At 52.8% G+C, this 27,147-nt stretch overlaps 1 protein-coding gene across 3 annotated transcripts in view; it reads left to right on the forward strand.

Moving 5' to 3' along the window:
• CDH22 (cadherin 22) overlaps nucleotides 1-27,147 on the forward strand; it is a 127,315-nt gene that overhangs the window by 77,615 nt on the left and 22,553 nt on the right. For all 3 annotated transcript variants that reach the window (XM_059037749.2, XM_059037747.2, XM_067012191.1), the window contains exons 4-7: nucleotides 1,038-1,157; nucleotides 10,558-10,725; nucleotides 15,424-15,617; nucleotides 18,169-18,422. In XM_059037749.2, coding sequence (XP_058893732.1) covers nucleotides 1,038-1,157; nucleotides 10,558-10,725; nucleotides 15,424-15,617; nucleotides 18,169-18,422 — 736 coding nt within the window. The remainder of the gene's footprint in view (nucleotides 1-1,037; nucleotides 1,158-10,557; nucleotides 10,726-15,423; nucleotides 15,618-18,168; nucleotides 18,423-27,147) is intronic.

Consider the following 27,147-nt stretch of genomic DNA (forward strand, 5'->3'; position numbering starts at 1 on the left):
CTCACACCCTCCTATCTGGAAAGGTTTGGATGGACCACACAGCTTTGCCCATCCTTCCATTCAACCCCTCCGCCACCCCTTCCGTCACCCCCACCCAGTCCAGCCTCACATCCCAAGCCCTGCTTTCGTCAAATTGAACATGATGTCAAATTAGAGCCATCTCTGGGACAGGCCGAGAGGAGCTCCCAGTTTAATGAGGCAGCGTCGAAAATCAATAACTTAATTGCCGCTGTTTGATGGACTTTTATCCAATTTATACTCTCCCCAGCAGCCTACGTGCAGAGCATGAGAAGTGTGTGTGTCGGGGGCGGGAACTGTCTGGGCACCCGGGAGGAGGGGCGAGGAGAACACCAGGGCCCACAGCCAGCTACTTCCAAAGGGAAAGCTGGCTGCTGCTCTTCTGCCTGGGGCTCAAGAGACACTGGCGCCTGAGCCGCAGCGAACTTGGTTGTGCTTCTGGGATGCCCACACATCCCCATGGTGGGATCCGGGGGGATTAGGATGTGGGAGGAAGGAGGCAGAATTCCCTTGAGAAATCAGGAGGGGCTGGGTAGAAGGACCCCTGCTTTGGGAGTAAAGTGCCTGGTTTCCAGTGTTATAGCTCTAACTCTCTGATGACCTTAATTGGTGAAAATAACCATTTCCACCACCCACTGAGATACTGCTCTGAGTTCTGCACCGGGTGTTTAAAATGTGTTCCCTTATGAGCCAAGGACTAGGACTGTCCCCATTTTGCTGGTGAGGAAACGGAGATGCAGAGAGGCTGTCTTCCCTTGCCAAGAGTTTTACAGCTGGGAACCACCAAAGGGAGATGTGAATCCAGATCTGACTCCATGGTCATGCTTGTGCCACTGGGAAGGCCCCAGGTCTGGAAGCGGGTTGGGGCTTAATGTGGGGATGAAGACTGTGAGAATATTGGCTTCAGCGACCTCCGGCCTAGGTCTCCTTTCCCAGCTTCTCTGGCAGTGGGGAGCGATGGGGAGGACGAGCACAGCGGCCCCAGCTGACCCCTGTCTCGCTTGGTCCCCCGGGCCCAGGCACGTCGGTGATGCAGGTGATGGCCTCGGATGCGGATGACCCCACGTACGGCAGCAGCGCTCGACTGGTGTACAGCGTGCTGGATGGCGAGCACCACTTCACCGTGGACCCCAAGACCGGTGAGGGGCGGGGCCAAGGGGGCGGGGCCAAAGGGGGCGGAGCCGGGGCGGAACCAGAGGCGGGGCGCAAGGGGCGGGGCCGGAGGGGGCGGGCGGAAGTCTTCTCTCAGCGTTCCAACCAACAGTGCTCAGGTGAGGACACCGAGGTATCTTTCTGGCTCCAGGAGACCCCAGGGTCGCGGAGAGGGAGGGCGGCCAGGCAGGAAGAGAGAAGGACCGAGGAGAAGAAAAAAAAATAGAGTGGGGGGCGCCTGCGAGACTGGTGCGGAAACAAAAAGGCAGGAGGCTATCACTGTGGGCCCCCTGAAAGGACTTCGGAGGTCTGAGCTCAGTGGCCCCTCTTGCCGTTGGAGCTAAACTGAGGCAGGCGTGTCCGCAGCCCAGACGGGGTCGGTCATGGTCTTAAGTGTCGCTGGGGGCCGGGGGTAAGGGGGGTCGGCCGTCGGGCGGTGAAAGGCACCTTTTCGGCAGTTGTGAAAGCTGTTCAGGTGGCAGTTGTTAAGGATCTGATGGGAAGACCGAGGCCGAGACCGACAGGGAAGGATGGCTTCCTGACTTCCTTGCCCTCTCCCCCGTCACCAAGCAATGGTGCAGCGCTCCCACGCACCGTCCCCCACGTCACTCACTCTGAGGCTAAAACCTGAGTTCATCTCTAAGGGGCCTCGGGAGAGCGGCAGGGAGAACTGAGGGAGGAGGCTGAGGCTCAGAGAGGTGAAGTGGTTCACTCAAGGTCCCACAGCTGGGAGCGGCTGCTGATGACAAGGGCGGTGCTCTCACTTGTCCCAGGGACAGGGGAAGGCAGGGGATGAGACATCAGACACCACAGGATGTTCATCACATGCCTTCATGGGGCTCACAGTCCAGTGGGGGCAGGGGGACAGGCATCTGTGTGGGCAAGTAGGATGCAAGTTTCTCGGAGGCGGGAGCAGCAATCTCCAAAGGATACGAAAGTGTTGGCCAGAGCGAGATTCAGAGAAGGGCATTCCAGGCAGAGGGCATGGTGCAGGCAAAACTGGGAGGAGGAGAGCAGCCTGAGGCATGAGGGGAATTGTAAGCAACTCAGGACTGGAGAAGAGGCTTGTTGAGAGGTAATGTAGAGAGGCTGGCAGGGGCCTGACAGCCCGGTGTTAGGCGGGCTAAAGCACTTGGATTCTATTCTAAGGGTAGTGGGGTGGGAGGGTGTTTGATGGATTTAGGTTTGGGGTTTTTGTGTGTGTTTGTTTTGTTTAGGGGGAGGGGTTGAGGATTCCAGTCTATAATTGCATTCTCTTACACATAATATCCGCATTATTTTTTTCTCCTTGTGAAACTAATATGTTTTAGAAAACATTCAAACATTAAAGAAATGTTTTTGAAAAGAGATGAAAGAAGGGAGGAAGAAAGGGCTTCCCACCCTCATCCCCAGTAATTGCAACCCCAAAGGTAGCAGCCACTTGGTATATATATCCAATGAGACCTTGAACTCATTCACTTGAAAAATATTGAGGTTTTTTTTTTAAAAAAATAGATAATACATTTCAAGGTTCAAAATTCAAAAAATCCAAATTTGTATTTAGCGGAAATTCTTCACCCCCTCTAGTCCCCCAGCCACCCAATCTGTATCCCCAAGGCAACCAATGTAATTTTCTTGTGTATCTTTCCAGAGCTATTCTATGCATGTACAAGAAAATAGGTACATGTATTTGGGGTTTTTTTTTTTTTACACAAATGGTAGCTATAAACACACACTATACACACTGCTTGCCTTTTTCGGTTAATAATACATCTTGCAGATTATTCCATATCAGTACATAAAGAGCTTCATCGTTCTTTTATTTAACAGCCGTTGTGGATACACTAAAATTTATTTCACCAGTCCCCTATTGATGGACACTTACGCTGTTTCCAATCTTTTTCTACAACGAACAGTGTTATTACAGTGCATAACCTCATACATATATCATTTTGTGCTTGTGTGAATGTATCTGCAGGATAATTTTCAGGAAGTGGAAAAGCTGGGTCAAAGAGCATAGTGCGTTTGGAATCTGGATAGATAATGAGGAAATGTACCAGATTACACTCCTGAAGACCCGATTACGAGAGAGCCTGTTTCCCTTCCCCCTCACCAACACTGTGGATTCATTGATGACTTTTAAGCAGGGAAGTAACATGCTCAGGTTTTCATTTTAACAAGATCCCTCGGGCTGCCACTGTATAGCATGGCTCAGAGGCAGTAACTGAATTCACGGAGACCCAGGAGCCTGGAGAGCCCAGCAGAGAACCCCGAAAGACAAAAGCCAAAGCCTGTGCCCTTTCTCAGCACCCACCCAGACTCCTTAACCTGCTTCATCTAGGTAGCGAGCCGGAGATGATACGGGATTGGTAGAGAGGGTTAGTTGGGATACTGAGGAGGGAGAGTGAGGGATGACAGTGAGATTCTGCAAAAGGCAAACCCTGGAGGCCTGGATGAATGTACGGGACTATATTCAGGGAGGAATCTGGGGGTTCCTAACTTTGGAACCTAGGATGGGAAGGGGCACCACCTACAGAAACAGAAGGAGGAACGTGGATTAAGAAAACTGTCGAGGGACAGAGGAATTACTGAATGTGTTCCAGGACCTGATATAGAGCTAATTAATTCAACTTTAACTATATTGGCTTTAAGATGAGAGAAGAGGAGGAAAGAAACGTCTAGAATGGGCCATCTGAAATATGGGCCTAAAGCTCCAAGAATGGTTTGAGGCTCTTTAAGCTTTGGTTTCCCCATGTACACAACAGAGATAATAATACTCATCTCACATGATTGTTGTGAGGATCCAATGGGAGAGTTCATTCATTCATTGAGCAACTCTTTATTGAGTCCTGTACATATCCAGCTCTGCTCTAGGCTCTAGGAAGGCAGCAGCAGGGAAACCCAACACCCTACCCTCGTGGAGCTTTTATTTAAGTAGGAAATACAGAAAATAAGCACATAAACATACAGCATAATGTGGAGTAGCAATGAGTGCTAGGAAAACACATAAACAGGGTAAGAGAGTAGACTTAGATGGAGAAATCAGGACAGGCCTTACCGGCGAGGTGATGTTTGGGACTGAGTCCTGAATGAAGTGAGGCTGTGAGCCACTTTGTATCTAGGAGAGATACTGACATGCTCAGTGCAAGACGTGTTACATAAACGTAAACCGGGGGGATGATGATGATGATGATGATGATGATGATGATGATGATGAAGAAGCCTTTGTCCATTCAACCTGAGGAGGTGAGGTCCTTAGAGTTGATCAGCTTTAAGGTGGGGAGGAAAAGACAGAACACAGAAATAAGGGAAGGGCCAGGACTGAGTCTGGGAGGTGGCAGGGGTGGGCAGACGAAGCATCAGACTCCAGAGTGAGGAGGGTGGCCAGGTTCCCCCCCTGCAGAGAGTCGGGAGGCGAGGGGCAAGTGGGAGGCCATGGAGCCTGGGAGGGCAGAAACAGTTCTCAAGAAGCCAGAAAGTGGGCACCAGGCAAGGCAAGTGAAGAAACACAAACAGGGTCCTTGTTCCTAGGGTCCTTCCACTTTCTCTGTTTGGAAGGGTCTTTGTAGACATTGCCCAGGAAGGACCCGAGTTTTCCTCCCCTTTCCTTCGGTCCCACGGTAGGAGCCACCCTGGTGCCATTTCCAGCCCCAGCTCCATTTCCCCAGCCAGGAATATTCCGCTCATGCGGGCCTATATTTAGCAGCTGCTGCGAGGTACAGTCTGTTCTCGCTGTGCAGATAGCAGGGAGCAGGGCCGGAAGAGGGCCTGTGAGGAAGGTGTGAGGGAAGGGAGGAGGCGGGGCACCACGAGGCTCGTGCCAGAGGAAGAATTAACTCGTGTGTTTTAAAAGCCAGGCCTGCCCGTAGACCCCCCCCCAACAGGGAAAACAGGGATGGCATTTGCGGGCTAATGAGGCATCACTTGGGCCGCGGGGCCCCTTCTGCAGCATTTGGAGGGGACGGCGGGGGCGTGGAGGACAACAGCTGGAACTGGGGGCGACCGGCGGGGACAAGGCTGCGGGGAGCCGGGGCCAGGTTCTCATTACCAGCCCCCGCTCACCACCACACCAGCAAGAATAGAAAGCCTCTCTCTCTCTCAGCGACTTCAAGATATCTGCTGAAAATTCTCAATTGAGCCAGGGATGTTTGCTTTTCCTGGGCGGGAATGAAGGTAACCTTTGTAAGTGCCAGATTCTGATCAGGATGATGTACTAGATCTGGTTTCTGCCTTCATGGTGCTTGTTCCAACAGAGAAGCCAAGTACAAAGAGACAACTACACCCAGGCTGTGAGAGGCGGGCAGAGGGTCTGTGGTTGTAGGTCAGTAAGTCAAAACGTTTATCAAACACCTACTATGTGCCGGACCCTATAGATAAGATGATGGATGGACAAGGCCAACATGAATCTCAGCCCTTGTGGAACTGATGTATGAGGTCCTCAACCCAGGACTTGAGGAGGGGGGGGATCATCAAGGCATCTCCAAAATGTGGGACCTGCTGCTGGAAGCTTTGTCTCATTTAACCCTCTTAACATCCCTTCCAACTGGGTATCCCCATTTGACAGAATAGGAAACTGAGGCTCAGAGAGAGTTAAGAACTTGCCTGAGGTCAGATAACGTATAAATGGTGGAAAGAAGGCTTGAATCCATACCTGTCTGACTCCAAAGTCCTTCAAAATCCCAAAGTGCCTCTTATCTGACTCTGTTAGCCCTGGCACATAGTAGGCCCTCGGTAAGGGTCTAATAAATGGGTCAGTGAATGAATTTTCAGAGCCAGATGGTTTAAGAACAACTTCATCAGCTGATTTGGGAATTTTCCCCCAGGCCCCCCAGGAGGGCACCAGCCTCCAATATGCTTCTCCCAGCATCAGGAGTTCCCATTCCTGAACTGGCCTCTTAGTAAAGTGACTGTGCTGGGGAGAGGAGGGGTCTATTTCCCTGCCCTTTGAATGTGGGCCGCCTTATGACTTGCTTTGGGCCAATAGAATGTAGCAGAAGTGATGTTCTGCAAATTCCCAGATTAGGCCTTAAGAGACCTTGCAGCTTTCACTCTTCTCTCCTGGAACATGGGCCTGAGACTATACCATATAAGGAAGCCAGCCCAGCTTAATGGAGGATGAGAGAGGTCTGGCCAATAGCCAGTGTCAACCGCCAGGCAGGTACATGAGGCTATCTTGGACCTTCCAGCCAGATGACCCTGCAGTGAAACGCAGCTGTGTGAGTGAGCCCCAAAGAGGGACGGCCTGGGGAACTCGATTTCTCTGTTAACCTATCTACCGCTATATGACAAACCATCCCCAAACATGGTGGCTTAAACAGCACCGATTTATTATGTGTCACAATTCTGTGAGTTGGATGGGCAGTTCTTCTGCTGGGGTCACTCCCATGGTAGCAGTCAGCTGGCAGGTCAGCTAGGACAGCTGGCATGGCTGGGCCTGCCACGTGGCCTTTCATCCTGGCCTTCTTCACAGCACGGTGGTCTCAGGGTTCCAAGAGGACAAGCCCCAGTGCACAAGGGCTTATCGAGCCTCTGCTTTTGTCACACTTGCTAATGTCGCATTAGCCAAAGCAAGTCGCACGCGTGGCCAAGGCCAGAGTCAGTGTGGGAGGGGATGACCCAAGGATGTGGATCCCAGCAGGTATAGTTCATCAGGAGCTGTCACCATAGCAACCTATCACTGGGTGTGACCCCAGGAACAGGGTCTAGAGGCAGCATGGCCTCAGGGTACCAACCTCCTAGTTGCCCAGAGATGGCATCTAATCACACACTCAATATGGCTTCATGACCTGTTTCCAGGTAAGAAGACTTCAGTGTCCCCAGTTCCCCTGGAGCTGGAAGTGACAGGGCAGCAAGGAGGCCGGCCACATAAGCGTGACTCCTCACCCACAGGGGTACACCTCAGCCAGAGCCCTGCTCCGAGCCCCACTCAGAGTGAGGGTCGCTGAGCTTTCGGTCCACAAGCTCATAGATGTACAGCGGCCCCGATCCCATCACCAGCCTCCGCATCAGTGAGATCCTAGGTGCAAATGACATGCACCACGCTTAGCACGTAGTAAGCGTTCAGCTGGCCCGCACACCTTCTGCCTTTCTGCCTGGCTCACACCGGGAGCCCTCTACCACGTCTCTGGCCCGGTGATCACTCCCCCGTCCGTCCATCTGTCTGCCCTCTCCTTCCTCCCTCCCACCCTCTTTCTCAACCCCTTGCTGTCCGTCTGCCTCTCTGGTGTCCCCGAGAAGCTCTGTTCACGCTGCCCTTGCTGTGCTTCGCCTTGCTTTCTCCCCCTCTTTCTCTCTCTCTGTTTCTCTCCAGGTCTCTGTCTCTCTGTGGATCTCTGTCTTACTGCCTCCTCCTGCGTGTGTGTATTTCTCTCTGGCTTTACTGCTCCCCTCTTTCTTTCTCTCTTTTTCCGTCTCTGTGGGTCTCCCTTTCCCTCTCCTCCCCTCCTTTCCCTTCCTCTTTGCCTCTGAGTGCGTGGCTCTCTGTCTCTTTCCCCTCTAACGCTCACTAGACTGCCCTCTGTCTGTCTCTCTCTTCTTCCATCTCTGCCACCTTCATCCTTTTTCCTCTCCTCTCTTTTCCCTCTCTGCTCTTTCTCTCCTTCCAGCCCTCCAGGGGAGAGGACATGACAGGCCCGCATCCCCAGTACAGCCCCTGCTGTCCAGGACTGCAAACACTCAACTAAGAGACCAGCCAAGGCCTTGTACCCCATCCTCATCCCTAGACAATCCCCGTGTTGGGGTGCAGCACCAGGGGGAAGGGACAAGGCGCCTGCTGCCTGACTGGAAGCATGTCTTCCCTGATTAGGACTGAGTCGAGCACGGGGGCTGTCTCATGAGCTGAGACAGGACCACATACACAGCATTGCTCTGTCAGAGGCCTGGGCTCTCCCCTTGGACCTGGTGGGGCGGGGGGGGATACCAGGCGGGCTGGGCAGGGACCCTCCGTCCTTACAGTGGTCCAGCAGAGCAGTCCACAGCATGGACTCTGGCCCCAGAGTGCCTGCTGGAATCCTGACTGTGCGCTTTCTACATGTGTGACCTTGGGCCAGTACTTAACCTCTCTGTGCCTCCATCTCCTCATCTGTAAACTGGGTATATTCACAGCACTTCCTCCTACGGGTGTTGAGAAGATCAAATGAGGCAGTTCACTCGGATGCACATCGGTGTCAGTTATTGTTGTTATTGTCACATGCGGTCCTCATGAGATGAAACTCTGAACCAGTGGTCCTCAACCGATTTTGTCCCCAGGGACCATTTGACAGTGTCTGGAACTAGGGTTGGGCAGGGTGGGTGCTGCTACCAGCATCTAGTGGATGGAATCATCCTGCCCAAAATGTCCATGGTGCCAAGTTGGAGAATTTTGTTCTTTAGGGAGGTATTGTGATTGTCCCATTTTACAGATAAGGAAACTGAGGTTCAGAGAGGTGAAGGGATTTGCTCAAGATCACATGGTCAACAAACGGCAGATCTGGGATTTATCCCAAGTTCGTCTGCTTCCAAGTCTCCCCTGCCCTTGGAAAGACCAGTCCCGGCTGAGGAGGGGTCAAGAGGGAGCTTACTGAGGAGTCTTGAAGGCTTCTGATAGAGAGTCTGTATGACCCCTGATTAGACAGACTACACTTTCCATATCTCCATGGGATCCCTCAAAAGCAGGGTCACCCCCTAGGTGCCCACGCCTGGCTAGCTACACCAGCTACACACACACACACACACACACACACACACACACACACACACACACACACACACACACACACACCAGCCTCTCCTCCCATTCTGTTGCCTTTATTGGCATCTAGGGGCTGTCTGGGGACATCAGGAGTGAGAGATTGGGTATTATGGAGCGCATCATGGGGCTGCTGGTGCGTGACTCCACCTAGCGCTCAGGCCCTGGGCACCACCTGTCACCACCTGGTGCTCGCAGGTTGGAGTGGGTTGGGGGGGGGGAAGCTCTGAATGGCTCATCCACTTCCCCCTCCCCCCTGGTCTCCCACTGGCAGGGAGACAAGAATCCCAGCCTTCCCCTGCATAGAATCAATCTTGTGGCCAGCCCGACTCCTGCCGCCCTTCCCCCTGCTTCCATTAACAGCTTGAAGAATTGTCTGATCAGCGATTAGCGGGTGCCTGGACAGAGAATCTAGGGCCAGGCCTGAGAGGAAGGGGCTGGGACCCCCAGGGCAGGGGGATGATTTAATCGTGGAGGGGTGTGCGGGGGGAAATAAGTGTGTGCAGTAGCTATGCGTGTGTGTGTGACCTCATGTGTGTTACGTATGTAGTACGTAAGTGTGTGAGACATATCAGTGTTTGTGTGCACGTAAGTGTGACTCCATAGTGAGTGTGTCTGAGGGTGGGTGTGAGTCCAGTTCATTTTGTTAAACACTCACCGAGCTGCCACTCCGGGCCTGGCTCTGGGCTGAGCGCCACTGACCCAGAGACAAATCAGACACGGGCCAGGCTCATGCAGAGGATTATTGCAGGTTCCCCGTCACATGGGGAAACCGAAGCCCCAAAGGTGGGATCGGTAGCCTAGGGGGGTCACACAGTGCCTGGTTCTAGTACCTACGCCTTTTTTTAGTAAACCAAATAGTCTATATTCTATTGCTTTTGTGTTGCATGTGAGTGTGTGAGTGTGCGTTTGAGAGTGTTAGTGTGTGTGTATATAAATGTGTGTGTATGTGTACGAGTGTGTAGGAGGGTGTATTTTAAAGTGTGTATGTGTGAAAGAGTAGTGTGTGTGTGAGTGTGTGTGTGTGTAGCATAGAATCTGTGTAAGTTATCTGTGAGCATATCTATAGAAGCATATGTGTGTGTGTCTGTAGCATAGAATCTGTGTGAGTTATCTGTGAGCATATCTATAGAAGCACCTGTGTGTGTGTGTGTTTGTGTGTGTGTGTAGCATAGAATCTGTGTGAGTTATCTGTGAGCATATCTATAGAAGCACCTGTGTGTGTGTGTGTGTGTGTGTGTAGCATAGAATCTGTGTGAGTTATCTGTGAGCATATCTATAGAAGCGTGTGTGTGTGTGTGTGTGTGTGTAGCATAGAATCTGTGTGAGTTATCTGTGAGCATATCTATAGAAGCGTGTGTGTGTGTGTGTGTGTGTGTGTAGCATAGAATCTGTGTGAGTTATCTGTGAGCATATCTATAGAAGCGTGTGTGTGTGTGTGCGTGTAGCATAGAATCTGTGTGAGTTATCTGTGAGCATATCTATAGAAGCGTGTGTGTGTGTGTGTGTGTGTGTGGTGGCTGCTGGGCCCCACACCTGCACAGCGGCCATATCCGTGTCTTCTGCATCAGCCGCTCCCCTCCTGAACTTGAACGATCCCAGCCTCTGCCTGGGGAGGGGTCTCCATATAAGCTGGCAGCTGGCAGGGGGGCATGCCTGGCCTCACACTCCCTCATCCACAGGAGTGATCCGGACGGCCGTGCCTGACCTTGACCGCGAGAGCCAGGAGCGCTACGAGGTGGTGATCCAGGCCACAGACATGGCGGGCCAGCTGGGTGGCCTCTCTGGCTCCACAACTGTCACCATCGTGGTCACCGACGTCAACGACAACCCGCCCCGGTTCCCGCAGAGTGAGTGAGGCCTTCCCAGAGCGAGGAGGCAGATCCGTGTGTCTGTCTGATCGTCCCTCCAAGGCACCCACTGACCCCAAGCTGCCTTGTAGGCTTCCCGCCATGGAGGGACTCCCCCATCTGTCTGTGTCCATCCATCCGAGTCACCCACTTACCCCCTGCCCCTCCAACCATGCTTCTTGCAGGGGATGGCCTCAAAGTTGTCCGATTTTCCATACATCCAAGTAACACGGTTACCTTCCCACCCCTCACCTTGCTTCCTGCCAAGAGTGAGCCCCTGTCTGTCCACCCACCCCGACTGGCCCTTGCACACACCCCTGTCCTGCTTACTGTGTATGTGATCTGCTACTGACGCAAGCTTGCAAAGGGACATTGGAGGTGGGAGGACAGATACAAGGATACCTTAGGGACATAGACAGAGGCTGCACCCATGCCCAAGCCGAGTGACACCTATAATTGTGCATGGAGATGCCAAGGTCTGGAGTGACAGGTCTTACCCTTTTCCTCTAAGCCTGGAGGGCAGGATTCCGTGCTCCTGAACTAGGAGGCCTTTCCACTTTCTGCCTCCCCAGGCACAACAGGGTGGAGGCGGCTTCTCTGACTCAGCCCAGCACCTCCCCATCAGCCCAGCCAGCCCCTCTGTCCCAGGTTCAGGCTGAGCCGCGCAAGAAGCCGCCGAAGCTGGCAGAGACTAAATGCTGTGGGGAGCTGGGCTGATTCCTATCGGGCGAGTCATTACTTGAGGTCTGCTGCTCTCACATTAGGCCCCGCCACAGGGGACTGACCCCCCGAGAGATAAGGGAATCCAATCCCTTAGCTGAGAGCACATTGCAGCCTAAGCACCTCAGTCCGGACGCACAGCGGGGTGGGCAGAGCCCGCCAGCCAGCTGCATGTCGTTGCCAGGGAGCCTGGTACAGCAGCCAGCCGCCCCCGGCCACTCCTCCAGCACAGCCCCACTCACCGATGGGAAGCTTCAAAGCACCGTGTGGAGGGGCGGGGACCTCGAGTCTTCTGCCCGCTTGTGTGATGCTCTGTGCCAGCCCTGAGCCGGAAGGGGTAGGGCAGAGCAGAGGGGCCAGGGTCCCCCAGAAGACTCCTGTTTATTCATTCATGACTCCTTCTTTCTTTCTTTATTGTGAAATACACACACAAACAGAAGTGGGTGAAATAGAAATGTCCAGTTCGACAAATAATTACAAAGCAAACACTCCTGTAACCACTAGCCAGGAACCCAGAAGTCCCCAAAAGCCCTTTTTTTTTCCCCATCCAGCTATTCCTTTATTTTATTTTTTTAACATCTTTATTGGAGTATAATTGCTTTACAATGGTGTGTTAGTTTCTGCTGTATCACAAAGTGAATCAGCTATACGTATATATGTATCCCCATATCCCCTCCCTCTTGTGTTTCCCTCTCACCTTCCCTATCCCACCCCTCTAGGTGGTCGCAAAGCACCGAGCTGATCTCCCTGTGCTATGCGGCTGCTTCCCACTAGCTATCTGTTTTACATTTGGTAGTGTGTATATGTCCATGTTACTCTCAAGCCCTTTCTTGATCATAGCTTCTCCCCCGAAACCCTCCTCCGGAGTTAACTTCCATCTGCTTTTGTGATCATCTCCTTGCTTTTCTTTTTTCTTGAAGTATAGTTGATGTATAATATTATATAAATCATAGGTGCACAATATGGTGATTTGCAAGTTTTAAAGGTTATACTCCATTTATAGTTATTACAAATTATTTGCTATATTCCCTGTGTTGTACAATATATCCGTGTAGCTTATCTTAAACCTAATAATTTGTACCTCTTAATCCCCTCCTCCTATCCTGCCCCTTCCTCCTTCCCTCTCCCCCCTGGTAACCACTGGTTTGTTCTCTATATCTGTGAGTCTGCTTCTTTTTTGTTATACTCACTAGTTTGTTATATTTTTTAAATTTTTATTTATTTTTGGCTGTGTTGGGTCTTCGTTTCTGTGCGAGGGGGTTCTCTAGTTGCGGTGAGCGGGGGCCACTCTGCATCGCGGTGCGCGGGCCTCTCACTATCGCGGCCTCTCTCGTTGCGGAGCACAGGCTCCAGACGCGCAGGCTCAGTAGTTGTGGCTCACGGGCCTAGTCGCTCCGTGGCATGTGGGATCTTCCCAGACCAGGGCTCGAACCCGTGTCCCCTGCATTGGCAGGCAGATTCTCAACCACTGTGCCACCAGGGAAGCCCTGTTATATTTTTTACATTCCACATATAAGGGATATCAAACAGTATTTTTCTTTTTCTGTGTGACTTATTTCACTTAGCATAATGCCCTGTAGGTCCATCCATGTTGCTGCAAATGGCAAAATTTCATTCTCTTTTATGGCTGAGTAGTATTTCATTGTGTATATATATATATATATATACCACATCTTCTTTATCCATTCCTTTAGGGTTGATTCACCATGTAGGCATTGCCTAACATTATAGTTTAATTTCCTGTTTTATTAACCTTATCTAAATGGAGCCACACAGTACAAATGATTTGTGTCTTGCTTTTTTGTCTCTCAAAATTACGTTTGTGAAATCACATGTTGCTTGTGGCTATAATTTATTCGTTTTCACTGCTGTATAGTATTCCATGATTTATCTATTCTCCTGTCAGTGGACATTTAGGTTGTTTCCAGTTTGAGGCTATTATAGAGGATACTACTTTGAACATTGTTGCGTGTGTCCTAGTGCCATTTTGCATACATTTCTCTAGTGTACAGAGAAGCAGAATAAACTCATCTTCAGTTTTACTAAATAAAGCCAAATTGTTTTCCCCCACGAAGAAATGCATGTGTCCATCGTACCATATCCTCACCGACAGTTGGTACTGTCAGATTCTTTCATTTGTGTTAATCTGGTGCGTGTATACTAGTATCTCATGCTGCTTTTCATTCATTCACTCACTAGTCACTCACACATTTCATTTATGTGACAGCCTGGTGTTCTGCCAGGCACTGTGAATGCCTAATGAATAAGGGATGTGGTCCCTGCCTTGCAGGAGCTCACACCCCTGAGGGAGGGAGGGGGAGAGAGAGAGAGGGAGAGAGAATAAACAGAAAATGATAGGGAAATGCAGTAATCCTTACAATGGGATGAGCTTGGGGGCCCTAGACACACAGGAACAGAGCCTGGAGCTCTGGGAAGCCTCCCTGTTGGAGGTAATGTTCAGTGAGACTAAAAAAGAGTAGGAACAGGGGAGGTGAAGGCAGAGAGGAGAATAAAGAGAGGGAATGTCTAGAGGTGGGACAGAGCAAGTCATCCTTAAGGAATTACAAGAACTTCAGCCAGATTGAAGCTCAAGTTAGGGTAGGCGGTTGGGGGCATGAGGCTGCAGAAGTCAGCAGGGGCCAGGCAGCAAGCATCTTGCAGGGCAGGCCAAGGGGCTTGTACAACTCCATCCCAAGGGCAGTGGTGAGCTATGGCAAGGATTAACGCAGGGGAGCGGCGAGGTCAGCTTGTGTTAAAGCCCCACCCCCACCCCGGCTGTTTATGTGACAGTGAATCAGAGGCAGCCACTCCACACAAGGGTATCCAGACCAGAGGGGGTCCCAAGAGACACATCCCCATCTCCACAACCCCTGCTGGCCCATCATGTAGCAAATCACCCTCACCTTCATCTCAGCTCTGGGAGGAGAGCAGGGAGCTGTTTGCGTCCCACCTGACCCTCATTCCTTCTGGTTTCCCCCTGCTTCCCCACCTTCTCTGGCCACAATGGTCATCTTGCCATTCTTCAAACACCCCAGGCATTGCACCCACCTCAGGGCCTTTGCACCTGCTGTTCCCTCTGTCTAGAATGCTCCTTCTGAAATATCTGCTTGACTCACTCCCTCACCTCCCTCAGACTTTTGCAGAAATGTCATCTTTTCCTCGATTGTCCTATTTAAAACTCCGCACACACCTTCATCGTCACTCCCATTTCCCTTCCCAGCTTTATTTTTCTCCAGAGTACCATTTGACATACTGTTTTACTGATGTGATTGTTTAGTGTCTTTCTCCTTCCATTAAGAGGAAAGCACTGTGAGCCCTGGGATTTGGGTCTGTTTTGCTTGTTGCTGGAACCCCAGTGCATAGAGCTGCATCTGGGACATCATAGATACTAAATAAATATGTGGAAATGAAGGAACCAATACCATTAACATCAACAGCAACAAAAAATCAGCACGAAGCCCCACTGTTCTAATGCAATTTGTTCCATTTATTGGGTAGCTACCAGGTGCTAGGCCCTATGCTAAGCAATTGACATGCATCATCATCTGAGTTAATTGCAGGATGAACAGTGCTGTTAGGAAGGCACTGTTATTATTCCCATTCTACAGATGAGGAAAACCAAAGCTTGGGATTACACAGCTGGGACTGACTCTAGAGCCTTAGCCTTGATCACTGTGCTCCTCTGTCCCTTCACTGGGCAGATGGGGACACTGAGTCCCAAAGAACTGCAGGCACTTCCCCAAATCAATCAGAGAATAAAGCCAGGGTGAGAATTAAAACCCTCCTCTTTGCACTGCATCCCACATTTCTGCAGAGGACGCGCCTCTCCCAGCATCAGTCCTGGCCAAGCAGGGAGTGCCTTTAAGACACTGCCCTCCAAGGAGCCCATCTGAGACACCCCCCTCCTCTCCCCTAGCGCTGGTGGGAGCTGGGGGAGGGGCTGCCACTCCATCCTGCTCACAGTTGTATCCCCTACAGAGATGTACCAGTTCAGCATTCAGGAGTCAGCCCCCATCGGCACAGCCGTGGGACGCGTGAAGGCCGAGGACTCCGACGTGGGCGAAAACACAGATATGACTTACCACCTCAGGGAGGAGAGCAGCAGCGGCGGCCATGTGTTCAAGGTCACCACAGACAGCGACACTCAGGAGGCCATCATCGTAGTGCAGAAGGTGCGGGGCTGCCCCAGGAGGGATGGGGGAGGCAGGCCCCAGGGAAGCAGGGTCAGGAATGGCCAACCATCCCCACCCCACTCCACTGCAGGGATTAAGTCTCTCCGGAAACTCTGGACCAACCTGGGAAGACGCTGATGTGTCATTCCCATTTTACAAGGGGGAAAATGAAGCACAGAGAGGTTGAGTGACTTGTCCAAGGTTGCACAGCTAGTTGTCAAGAGCCCGGATTCAATCCAGATTTGAATCTGTGCTCTTCAACACTATGCTGAGCTACTTCAAGTTCATACCAGGCCCTTCACACTCATTGTTTCCTTTAATCCTCATGTTACCCTCTGAGGGAAATATATTATGCCCATTTTTACAAGTGAGAAAACAGAGGCTCAGAGAGGTAAAAGGGCTTGCCCAAGAGCACACCTGTAAAGTGTAGAGTGGAATTTGAACCCAGGTCTGGTGAGCCAAAAGTGCTTTCTTCCTTCCTGAGTCTAACAGCCTCCTCACCCACTGGCCAGCCTGGGAACCAGAAGCTAAAACAGCAAAGTCAGCAAGCACTAGGGAAAGCGGACGGAGGTCAAATAAAAAAGCAAAAATCGATCTTGCAGGACGGTCACGGGCTTGGCAACTCAGGGCTGCGCAGGCCTTTGAGCCTGTCCACTCCAACCCTGCTGTCCCGTGGGAGGTCTAAATCCCCTGCCCTGGCCCACAAATGGTCATAGGCCTTTGTACATGCCCGGGGATGGGATGCTCACTCCCTACCATTGTCCAGCTCTTCCTCCTCCCATTCAGCCAGAATCTGTCTCCTTAAATCTGCTCCTGTCAGCCCAGGTTCTGCCCTCTGGGACCCACAGGAACATCTGCCCCCTGACGGCCCTTCATTCACTCGATAAGCAAACTCTCTACCTGGCCTTGAGGGCTTGAGGATAGAGAAAACTCCCAGTTTCTTCAACAAGGATAATAATATAATACTAATACGTATAATGAGTGTTTACAGTGTGCCAGGAGTCCTTCCACTGCTTTCCATGTATTAACTCATTTAATCCCTACAATGACCCTCGGAAGTACTATTATCGCCCATTTTATAGATGAGAAACTGAGGCCCTGAGAACTTCAGACATTTGCATCCAAGGTCATGCATCTCACAGAGCAGTTGTAGGGCTATGGGTCTGGGCAGTCTGGCTCCAGGATCCACCCTTTTAAGCATTAAGTGGTTTTCAGTCTTCTGACCTCCATTTGTCCTCACTGTAAGATGAGCCCATTTCACAGATGGGGAACTGGAGGCCCAGAGAAGCCCAGCATCACATAGCAACAGAATCAGGCCCCAAGCCCAGCCTGGGGACCCCAGCACAGCATTTGCTCTCATCCACAGTGCTGCCTCTCTCCTGACACCCTCTCCTCCCTGGCTCTTGGGCCCCCCTCTCACCTGCTCCAGCAGTGGTGCCTGAGGTGCCTCTGTGGAGTCAGTGCTGGCTCAGGGAACAGAGCCCCCGCCTGATTGATGACCTGGCTCCAGAGCCCCATCGCTCACTCCCAGGCCAGGCCCGCACCTGCCTCCCTGCATCCTGATTTCCCAGGCAACAGGATGGAGGGAGGAGGTAGCCCTTCTTTTTTTGTTGTTGTTGCTGGAGAAGGGGGCGGGGGATGGGAGGTTCTGAGAGGAAAGGAGGGTCCCTACACACAGGGCAGGTCTCCAGGAAGGTGGCCCCTGCTGCTCAGATAGCTCCTCCACCATGTAACGGAGGTGCCTGTGGTTCCACCAGTGCAATTTCTCTTTGCTCTAAGGCATTGTCCTTCGGAGGCCAGCACCCATACAGCCATGGAGCATGTCCATCAGTGGGTCACCCGCCAGCACTCTCTGATGAGCAGCAGGGCTCAGCATGGCTTTAGCCAGATCTCTGAGGAAAGCTCTAAGGCAGCTAGGCTTATCAGGCTCAACTCACATTAGCAGCTGCCACCGGTATATACCAGGAACGTGTCATTTAACCCTCCCACCTGAGGCCCAGAGACGGCCAATAGATCGCCCGCAGACACAGAGCCAGTCAGCAGCAGCAGATCCAGTGCCTTTCCTCTCATGGGCCTGGGACTTGGGAGCCAACCTTGGGCAAGTTACAGAGCCTTCTGGGCCTCGATTTCCTTATGTGTACAATGTGATGATAATAATAAGACAAGCCCCTTTGGGATGCTGTAAAATAGATGAGCCACTCTGTTTAGAACACTGGCACATAGTGCTTTGTAAATTAATAAATTAATATCCCAACCTACTGTGCCCTGTAGTAGGAAGTCTGGCTATCAGTACTTGACCTTGTGTCCCTGGACAAGACTGTCCCCAGCAGGGCCTTACTTTCTCCACCTGTAACCAGAGAGGGTTGGTCTGGGTCTTGGACAGCGGGTTCCTTGGCGAAGCCTGATACTCCGGAGTCCCTGCTGAGTCAGCCGTCACCTTGGGCCAGCTCCGCCCTCTCGGGGCCCATCCCCCCTGACTTGGGATCTGTCCGCCTGGAGGCGTTGAGCAGACCCCAACCCACTCACCGGCCCTCTGCCTCCTCCCCACCAGCGCCTGGACTTCGAGTCCCAGCCCGTGCACACCGTGGTCCTGGAGGCGCTCAACAAGTTCGTGGACCCCCGCTTCGCTGACCTGGGCACGTTCCGCGACCAGGCGATCGTGCGCGTGGCCGTGACCGACGTGGACGAGCCCCCCGAGTTCCAGCAGCCCTCCGGCCTCCTGGAGGTACAGGAGGACGCGCAGGTGGGCTCCCTGGTCGGCGTGGTGACGGCGCGGGACCCCGACGCCGCCAACCGGCCCGTCCGGTGAGACCCCCGCCCGGGGCCGACGCCTGCTGCCTGCTACCCCGCCACCGCCCTCGGACAGACGGTGGGCGGAGGGGGAGGGGGCAGGGCGGGGAGGGGAGGGGGAAAAGATGGTGTGGGGGAGGGGAGAGAGAGAGATGGACACAGAGATGGGGAGAAACAGGCCGGGAGCCAAGGAGACAAAGGAAACAGGTTAGAGAACAGTCGCAGAGAGACAAGGATAAGGAGAGAGAACCAGGTGTGACAGACACAGCACAGTGACCTGGGCTCAACCTCTGTCCTCCACCAAAAAAAAAAAAAAAAAGATAATTTCATCCTTTCAGCTTTTCAGGTCAAAAATGTTGAAAACCATCCTCGAGTTCTGTTTTTCTCTCACACCTCCCTCCAATCCATCAGCAACCCCTGTCATCTCTGCTTTAAAAACATCAGCAGAATCGGACCATTTCTCACCTCCTCCGCTGCTGCCGCCCTGGTCCAAGCCGTCTCTTTCTCCTGCCTGGATGTCTGCCTCCTTGCTGGACTCCTTGCTTCTGTCCTCACCCCTCTTCGATCTAGAATGGGCACAGGAGCTAGACTGATCCCATCCAAGTGTATTTCAGAGTGTGGGCCTCCTCTGCTCAAAGCCCTCCAAGGGCACCTCTCGGGCTCAGGATAAAAGCGCAGACCCTCACAACGCCCCCAGACCCTATGCAGCGTGGCCTCACTGTAACCTCTCAGACATCACTTCCCATTACCCTCCTTCCCTGGTTCACTCTGCTCAGCTACACTGGCCTCCACCCAGCCCGCCTCTACCCCAGGGCCTTTGCAGCTCCTGATCACTTTGCCTGGAATGTTCTCCCCCTTAATATCCCCATGCTTGGTCCTCTCACTTCCTCCAGGACTTTCCTCAAGCATCACCTTCTCAGTGCAAGCTTCCCCAACCACTCTTTCGAAAATGTCAACCTCACCCCAACCTGTCCCCACACTTCGTATCCATTTTCCTTTGTCCTTCATCACCAGCTAACCTGCTACCCATTTTCCTGATGACTTTGTTTGTCCCCACCCCCCCATAAAAGATAAACACCAAGAGGGTAGAGATGGCATGTCTGTGTTCACGGCTGTATCCTCAGCACCTCACCCACTGCCTAGCGCTCGGTGGACACTCCCTGACGCGTGGTGAATGAATGACATGTAAAATCAGAGAAAGACTGAGAAAAGAGAGACTCATGGAGGGGTAGCGAGACCAACCATGAGAGGAAGTGACCAGAGAAGGAGGAGAGCCAGTGGAAAGAGGGCAGGAGTAACTAAAGGACAGAGGGACCTACCTGGCACTGTAGGAACAGAGAGAGGAGAACAGAGAGAGAAAGCCAGAAAGGGGAAGAAATAGAATCAGACACAGAGAGAGAGACAGAGCAGGGAGCGGGGCAGTTGGGGGAGGGGGGGATGCTGTGGCACTGTCGGTGTCCCAGGAAGGGTTTCAGAGCTGCAGCGGTTAGGGGGTCCCTGACCATGGCCCAGGTTGGAAGAATGTCAGATAGAAAGTGATCCAGAGAAGGTCGGGGTGGGGCTGATGGCCATTGTTGGATGGATGGGGAAAAGAGCCTGGAGCTTCCTGCTTATTCCCTAAAATCCCTGTTACCTAATCAGTGAATGATCCCTCAGGCAACTATGTGCCTAGCTCTGTGCTGAGCATTGGAGAAAGAGGGAAGGGAAGTTACTCTGAGGATCTCTGCATCACATAACTCCAGATGCGTAACATTCCCACCATCATCCGTGTGAATGGCTCAGATTTGTACAGTGCACAGGCTGTGCAACCTTACATGGCAACCCGAGGTGAGGACACAAAGATGCCATCCTGCTTAACTACCCATGCACTTCCAAACTAGGAGCTACCCTCAGGGGTCTAGAAAGACTTCTTGGAGGAGGCAGGAATTGAACTAAGCTGGGTACCTGAGCCTGGTCAGGTGATAACTATGAAGAGAAGGCCATTCCCGGGTGCAGGCGTATGGAGGCAGGGGAGTGGTAGGTGTGCCTGGAAAAGAGTAGACTGTGATAGCTACAGGAGGCGGAGGGAGATGAGCTAGTGAGAGAAGTCTGACGGGCCTCAAAGGTAGGCCAAGGGGCTCAGACTGGTCCAGAGGTCCAGAATGCCTCCTGGGCTGCCTCCACCCTTCTCAAGGCCAAAACTGCCCTCCACTGCCTCTGAACTCCTCCACCACCCTCCCATCCTTGCTATTGGTAGGTACAGTCTTTAAACATCCCCATCAGCCTTTGGCTCAGCCCAGACCTCTCCCAGGAGGGCATTATCACCCATGTTTGGCAGGAAACTCAGGCCCAGGGAGGGGAGGAGTTAAGAACCTGCAGTAGGAGCCTCATCCTTGCCTCCCAGGCCCCTGTTTCAGTCTGCCTGGCCCCTCCTCCCCAGTACCGCTCTCCACACCCCCTCTCAGTCCTCTCCCTCCCGCCCTCCGTTGACTTCCCTTCCCCCCCTGCTTTTATCTGCACTGAAAGGGCCAACTTGGAAACCTGCTCTCACCTCCTTTCATCTCTCTTTGCTGCCTCTTCCCTGGGGCCCCTCAGATGTGGAGGCGGTGAGGAGCTTGAGACAGGTCCAATTTCATACGACAAACATTTACCCAACTCCTCCTCCACGCCCATCCCTGAGCCAGGCCTGAGATGACTCAGCCAAGGGCAGAGCTGGAGAGGAGCGCCCAGTCCATAGGGGACAGACATGGAAATGGGAGGCCAGAGAAGGGGTCCTCACAGGCCACATGTGCGGCCCAGAGCCCAGCTTATATTCCAGCTCCCCCAGTTCCAAAGGTCCTAGACTCAGTCAGCACCTATGCATTGAGTCATGTCACGTCAGCCACTGATCCAGGAAATGGGGAAACGGTGATAAGACCCAGTCCCTCCCCTCATGGAATTTGTGGGCAGTTGTTGGGGGGGGCAGACAGTCAACAAGTAGCTGTTGAGACACATCAACAAATGGTTTAAAGGGATCATTGCTGACAAGAGCTATGAAGAAAATAGACTACTGTGTAATGGGATAAGGAGGATTGGGGCCACAGGGGGCTACTTTGGCTTAAGTTGTCAAGGAGCTGGCAAATGAGTTCACATCAGGGTGATCAAGAGAGAGCCAACCAAACAAAGATGTGTGGAAGCGCTTTCCGGGTAGAAGGAAAAGCAAGTGCAAAGGTCCAGAGGCAGGAACAAGCTTAGCGCGTCCCTGGAAATGAAGTGGTATCCTGGGAGATTTTGCCTAGCATAGTAGGCACCTGGGAAATACAGATGTACAGAGTGATTTTTCTGAGTTGCTGCACTGGAGAGAGTGGAAGATGCCTCATACTGTGGCGTTTGGCCCTCAGAATGTAGTTAACTCATTCTACAGATGAAGAAACTGAGGGTCTGAGAGGAGAAGTGACTCTCCTAGTGTCACTCAGCCTGAAAGGGGAAGGAATGAGATTTAACCCATGATTGTCTGCTTCTTGAGTCCAGCCTCCTGCCATTTCACTCCTGCTTCTGACTCTTTTTAGTCAGAACTATTTCCAACCTTACACTGTGCGTGAGGCCCAGAGAGTCAGACGGGGGCGATGGGAAGGCTGGGGCCCCGTGTGAGTGAATCTAGTGACAGATCTAAGCCTGCGTGGGCTGAGGCAGGGGCTAAGGACTGAGGAGCTCCAAGCAGGGCCAAGGACTCTGGGCACCAAGGAGGGATGGTCCCTGAGCAAGGATGAAGAGGACGAGGTTGGAATGGGAGGACAGCACTCCAGAGTGGAGTGATAGTGAGGGCCTGGTGGCAGGAACAGAATCATGGAGCCAGGAGGTTAAGGTCGGGGGCAGGGAGGTCAGCTGGATGAGCTCACGTGAGGGGCGCGGGCTGGAGGTGAGGTCGGGGGTGCACTTGGGGACAAGCTGTGAAGGGCCTTGAATGTCAGATGAAGGTGTGGGACTTTATCCCTTGGCAGTGGGAAGTCTTGGAAGGCTTTTGAGAGGAGGAGGAGAGGGCTCAGATGGGCCCATGTCTGGATTAGGCAGCCTTGCAGATAGACCGGCTGTTTATCAGCCCAGCCCCAGCCCTACCAGCCCCAGCCCCCTCGTGAGTCTTCCTTGAATGCCCAAAACAGGAAAGCCCACACCAGACCAGAGAGAGAGCGAACACTTCATTTCCTCCCAGCAGTCCACAGTGGGGTACAACAGAAAGTGCATGTGCTTTAGAATCATGAATCCTAGCTCAGTTGTAGAATTGTGGGAAAATCACTGCACCCACTCCAAGCCTCAGTTTTCCCATCTCTCAAATGGGTGTCATGGTAGTTCTTGCCTCATTCATTTATTCAAAAAAATAGGTACTAAATGTCTATCATGGACCAGGTTCTATGCTCGGTGGTCCCGGGATTGGGGGGAGGATTAAGTGTTTGGTACATAATAGGTCCTCAGGAAATGAACATTACCATTTTTCTCGGTGCTCTGGACACCTGTTTCTCCCCTTCATTCTGCAACCAGAACTAACCACACACAAATTTCTAGGTGTCATGTGCAGGCTTTGAGTGTGTGCTTTAAAAGGGTTGGGGGAGGGGAAAGAGTCAAAGACAGAATGGGGTGAGCAGAGAAGAATCCCTGGGTCAGGGGAGCAGCCCCTTTTGCATCTGAAGAGTTTTCCCCACTAGTAGCTCAGGTGGGGGCCGCATCATTCAGCCTGCTGCATGTACATGTGTATGTACACGAGTCCGGACACAGGAGCACCGGGCAGCCTGGACACACATGAATCTGCAGACTTTCATATTTATCATGCCTGTGTGAGCTATATATGCACATATTTATGTGGAGAAAACCCACATGCGCACTCAAGGCAGGAAGAAGTACCCTCCCCACTTCTCTCACCCTGGCCTTGACAACAGCAGTGTTTTGTGCTGTTCCCAGGGCGTGGGAGCACCCACAGGTATACCTGGCTGGTCCTGAGGAGGGTGCTCTTAGTTAGATCTGGGAATCTGGACAGACAGACGTGGCTTGGGAATTTGGCTCTGCCACTAACCAGCCCTTTTGACCCAGGGCAAGGCACCTGGCTTCTCTGAGCCTCAGTTTCCTCATGTGTAAAATGGCAGCGGCAGTGATGACTGTCATCTGCAAGGACTGGAGGAGCTCTTGCATGTGAAGCCCTTACACAGGCCTGTCACAAAGTCTTGCTGAGCAAATAAAAATAAGAGCTAATCCATACGTCATGTGGTAGGTGCCCAGTGCTGTTAAAAGTGTTTTATTGGTGTTTCATTGGTAGTACTTGTCTAATCCTCACAACCACCCTGTGATGTAGGTATTATTATTAGCGCCATTTCTAAGAGGGAACCAAAGACCAGAGAGGTTAAGTGACTTGCACAGGGTCACACAGCTAGGTTTCAAACCTAGCCAGATGGCCACCAGATCCGCACTCCTGACCGTTATTCCCAGGCTTTCTTTGCACGTGTGCGTGCGCGTGCGCACACACACACACTAGCAGACACATACCCACACTCTGTCACTGCACTCGTCCACCCACACCTGCTGCTGTTCCCCTTCCTGCCCTTCAGATCCTGGCTAACCAAATGAGAAATAGGACAGTGAGAACTGAGCAGAACCTTCTAGACCACAGATGCCTCCTGTCCTTCTCAGACCGCTGGCAATGCTGCCGTGTCCATACATGGTGCCTCCCATCCCCAGGCACACAGACCACACACTGGGTTGAAGGGTCACCTGTGTCCCCCTTACCAGACATTTCGGAACACTCATTAGAATGACAATAGTTGTCACTCAGGGAGTCATTTTCCTGGAACCCAACTAGGCTCCTATCCCCTAGCTAGGCACTTAATCCTCTCAAACACTTGCAAGGTGGGAGTAAAATCAGTTCCATTTTGCTGAAAATTAAGGCTCAGAGATGAAGTGACTTGTCCGGGGACATTGTGGACCCAGACCCAGGGCCGAGCGGCTGCCTCTTGTACCTTCCAACTGCAACACAGTGTCACACACAGTTTCCACCCACAACACAGACACACAACTCTTGCACCTACACGTGAGGGGTACACGAGCGTCCCCTGCTGCCCTCCACGTCTGCCAGGCCACACTCCTAACCACACACCACGCCTTCCACCCCTCCCTCCCATTCACTCACTGGCTCCCTGAGCTGGAACAAAGTCACCTGGGCTCAGCAGCCACACTGACCTGCAGCCCCAAGTCTTTAGCTGGTTAATGGAGGCTCCCCGCGGCTCCCACCCCATGGCCTTGGGAACAGCTGCCTCCACTTAGATTCCAGCCCCCCCTTCCCCTCCAGGAGGGAACAAAAAAGAATAACTGGGAGGAGGAGGACGAGGAGGAGGGAGAAGAGAGCAAACAGGTCTGAGCCGAGAGGGGAGGAAAAACAGGAAGGCAATGGGCATCCTCCCACCAGCCCGGCCTCATGCCCAGCCCTGACCAGGTGATCAGGAGCCCCAGGCTATGTCATGTCCCTGGCTCTCTCCTGGACTCACTTCTCCCACCTGTCAAATCAGGAGGAGGTCTCCACGGTTCCTTCCAGCTGAGCTGACACTACTCAGAGTCTGGTTCTACCTCCTTTGGACCCAAACATCCGACAGACCAGGCTTGGGGCAAAGGCAACCTGAGACTCCATGCATTGCCACTTTGGATGGTTCAATGCACTAGAAAGAACTCTGGGTGTAGAGGCCCATATTGGGGTACAGATTCCAATTCTGTGACAGTCCCTGTGCAACCTTGGGTAGGATTATCCCTAGCCCGTATGGCACCTTTTGTAAATAAGAAAAAAAGTCGCCTTTTGAGAAGATGCTCCTTGGGCTAGGACACATGGCTGGGCAAGCAGAACACTGGCTGGACGTCACCCCCACTTCCCCTCTTCAGCCTGGTAACTCTGTGCAGGACACAACCTGCACAACCATACTTGGCAGCCCTAAGCTTGGCAAGTTTCCTCTCTGAGCCTCAGTGTCTCCATCTGCAAAATGGGGTGAGATCACATCAGTCTCACAAGATGCCAGGCAGGGAGGGACGTCGCCTGTCTTGTTTGCCATTTTATCCCCGGGGCTTAGCACACAGCAGCACAGAGAAGGCACTCAGTTAATGTTTAGGCATAAAGGAACGAAGGGAGGGATGGCTGGAGGAAAAGTAAGCTGCAAACTGCTAAGTGCTATATCGGTGAGAGGAATTGTCACCTTGAACCTGAACCTCCCCACACACTTTCACCCAGGTCAGGAGGACCCAGGCTGATCAGGGCCAAGGAGAATATAGGCTTAGCAGCTTGGGGACAGGAAGGGGCAATAAACTAGGGACTCAGGAGATGGGCTGTAATGCCCACTACACCCACGTGCCCAGGCCTTTTCAGTTTGACACGAGCCTCCACTTCCACTACAACAGTGAATATGAAAAGAATAAGGGCTGTCACATCTGCCCAGTTCCATGAATTACCTCCTCTAACCCACACCAGTGTGAGGTGAGTATGAATCACCCTATTTTCCAGACAACCAAACAGAGGCCAAAGAGGTCCAGTGACTTGTCCAAGGTCACACAGGTGGACTAAGAAGCAGAGGATTCAAAGCCAGCTCCAGCTGCTCCCAGATCTGTGCAGTCCCACTGGACATCATTATCCCCATTCAACAGATGAGGAAACTGAGGCCCAGAGAGGTTTGGTAATGCAGCCAAGGCCCCACTGAAGGGTCATCTCAGGGCTTCGGGTTCCCACAGAGGGTGTTTCTGGTATCCTCAGTTTCCCCGCTCTGGAAGATGGGGGAAGGGCCCCTTTTCTTCTGCTGGTGGAAGGGGGGAGGGGCGCCCCGCTGGGGCGGAGCCCCGCCCCACCACGCTCCTTTGTCCCCGCTTCACAAAGAGCCCTTGCTAGGCATTAAGGGCCTTCGTCGGCCGCGCAGCCTGGCGGCGCCCCCTCCCGCGTTATCAGCGCCGGGAAGCGGCGGAGAGAGTTGGTGGGGCCTCTCTGGGCCGCCGCTGCCCGAGACATGTGTTGGACACGGGCCTTTCCAGGCCTGGAGCAACCGCACAAAGGCCGGGGAAGAAGGCGGAACAAAGAGCTTTTTCACGCGGCAACTAAAAAGCCGCAGATTAGCACAGGCGTGCTACGCTGGCGGGGAGGGGCCGGCGGCCGTCCCCCCAGAGCCCTTCCCGCCGCCTCCGCTCAGCCCGTGTGCCCTGTCTGGGGCCTCCGGAGAGCCTCAGAGCGACAGAGCCGACCCACTCTCTCCTGCTCAAAATCCCCCTTGGCGCCCCAGGACACTCAGCCCCCAGAATTCTGCACTCTGCCTGTTCTGATGCCTCCTCCTCCCCACTTCCCAGTTCTGGCCGGTTTTGCACCATTTGCCATCCCCTAAGTAATTCTCACCCGTAGTTCTCACCCGCCCTTTGCAGCTTCTGTTCCCCCTGCCTGGAATGCCGTCCTGTCCCTTTCTCAAGCCCAGCTCTAGGGTCATCTCTTACGGAAAGATAAGAATCAAATATCCCTCGAGTGCTAACTCTATGCTGGGCCCTTTGCCTTCTTCCAGCCCTCACAACGACCGTGGGACGCAAATCATTAGCCCCATTACCCAGCTGAGGGAACTGAGGCTCAGAAAGCTTGAGGGTTGCCCATGGTCACATGGCAGGTACCCAGTGCAGCTGAGATGCAAACTCAGATCCATTTCCACTCCTCTGCTTCTTGTGTCTCCCAGGCAGGTGGTTCCTCTTTGGGGGTAGGGTGGAGGGACATGGGCACAGGCTCCACTGGCAC

The sequence above is a fragment of the Kogia breviceps genome, chromosome 14 (genome assembly GCF_026419965.1).
Source record: "Kogia breviceps isolate mKogBre1 chromosome 14, mKogBre1 haplotype 1, whole genome shotgun sequence".
NCBI classification, from domain to species: domain Eukaryota; kingdom Metazoa; phylum Chordata; class Mammalia; order Artiodactyla; family Physeteridae; genus Kogia; species Kogia breviceps.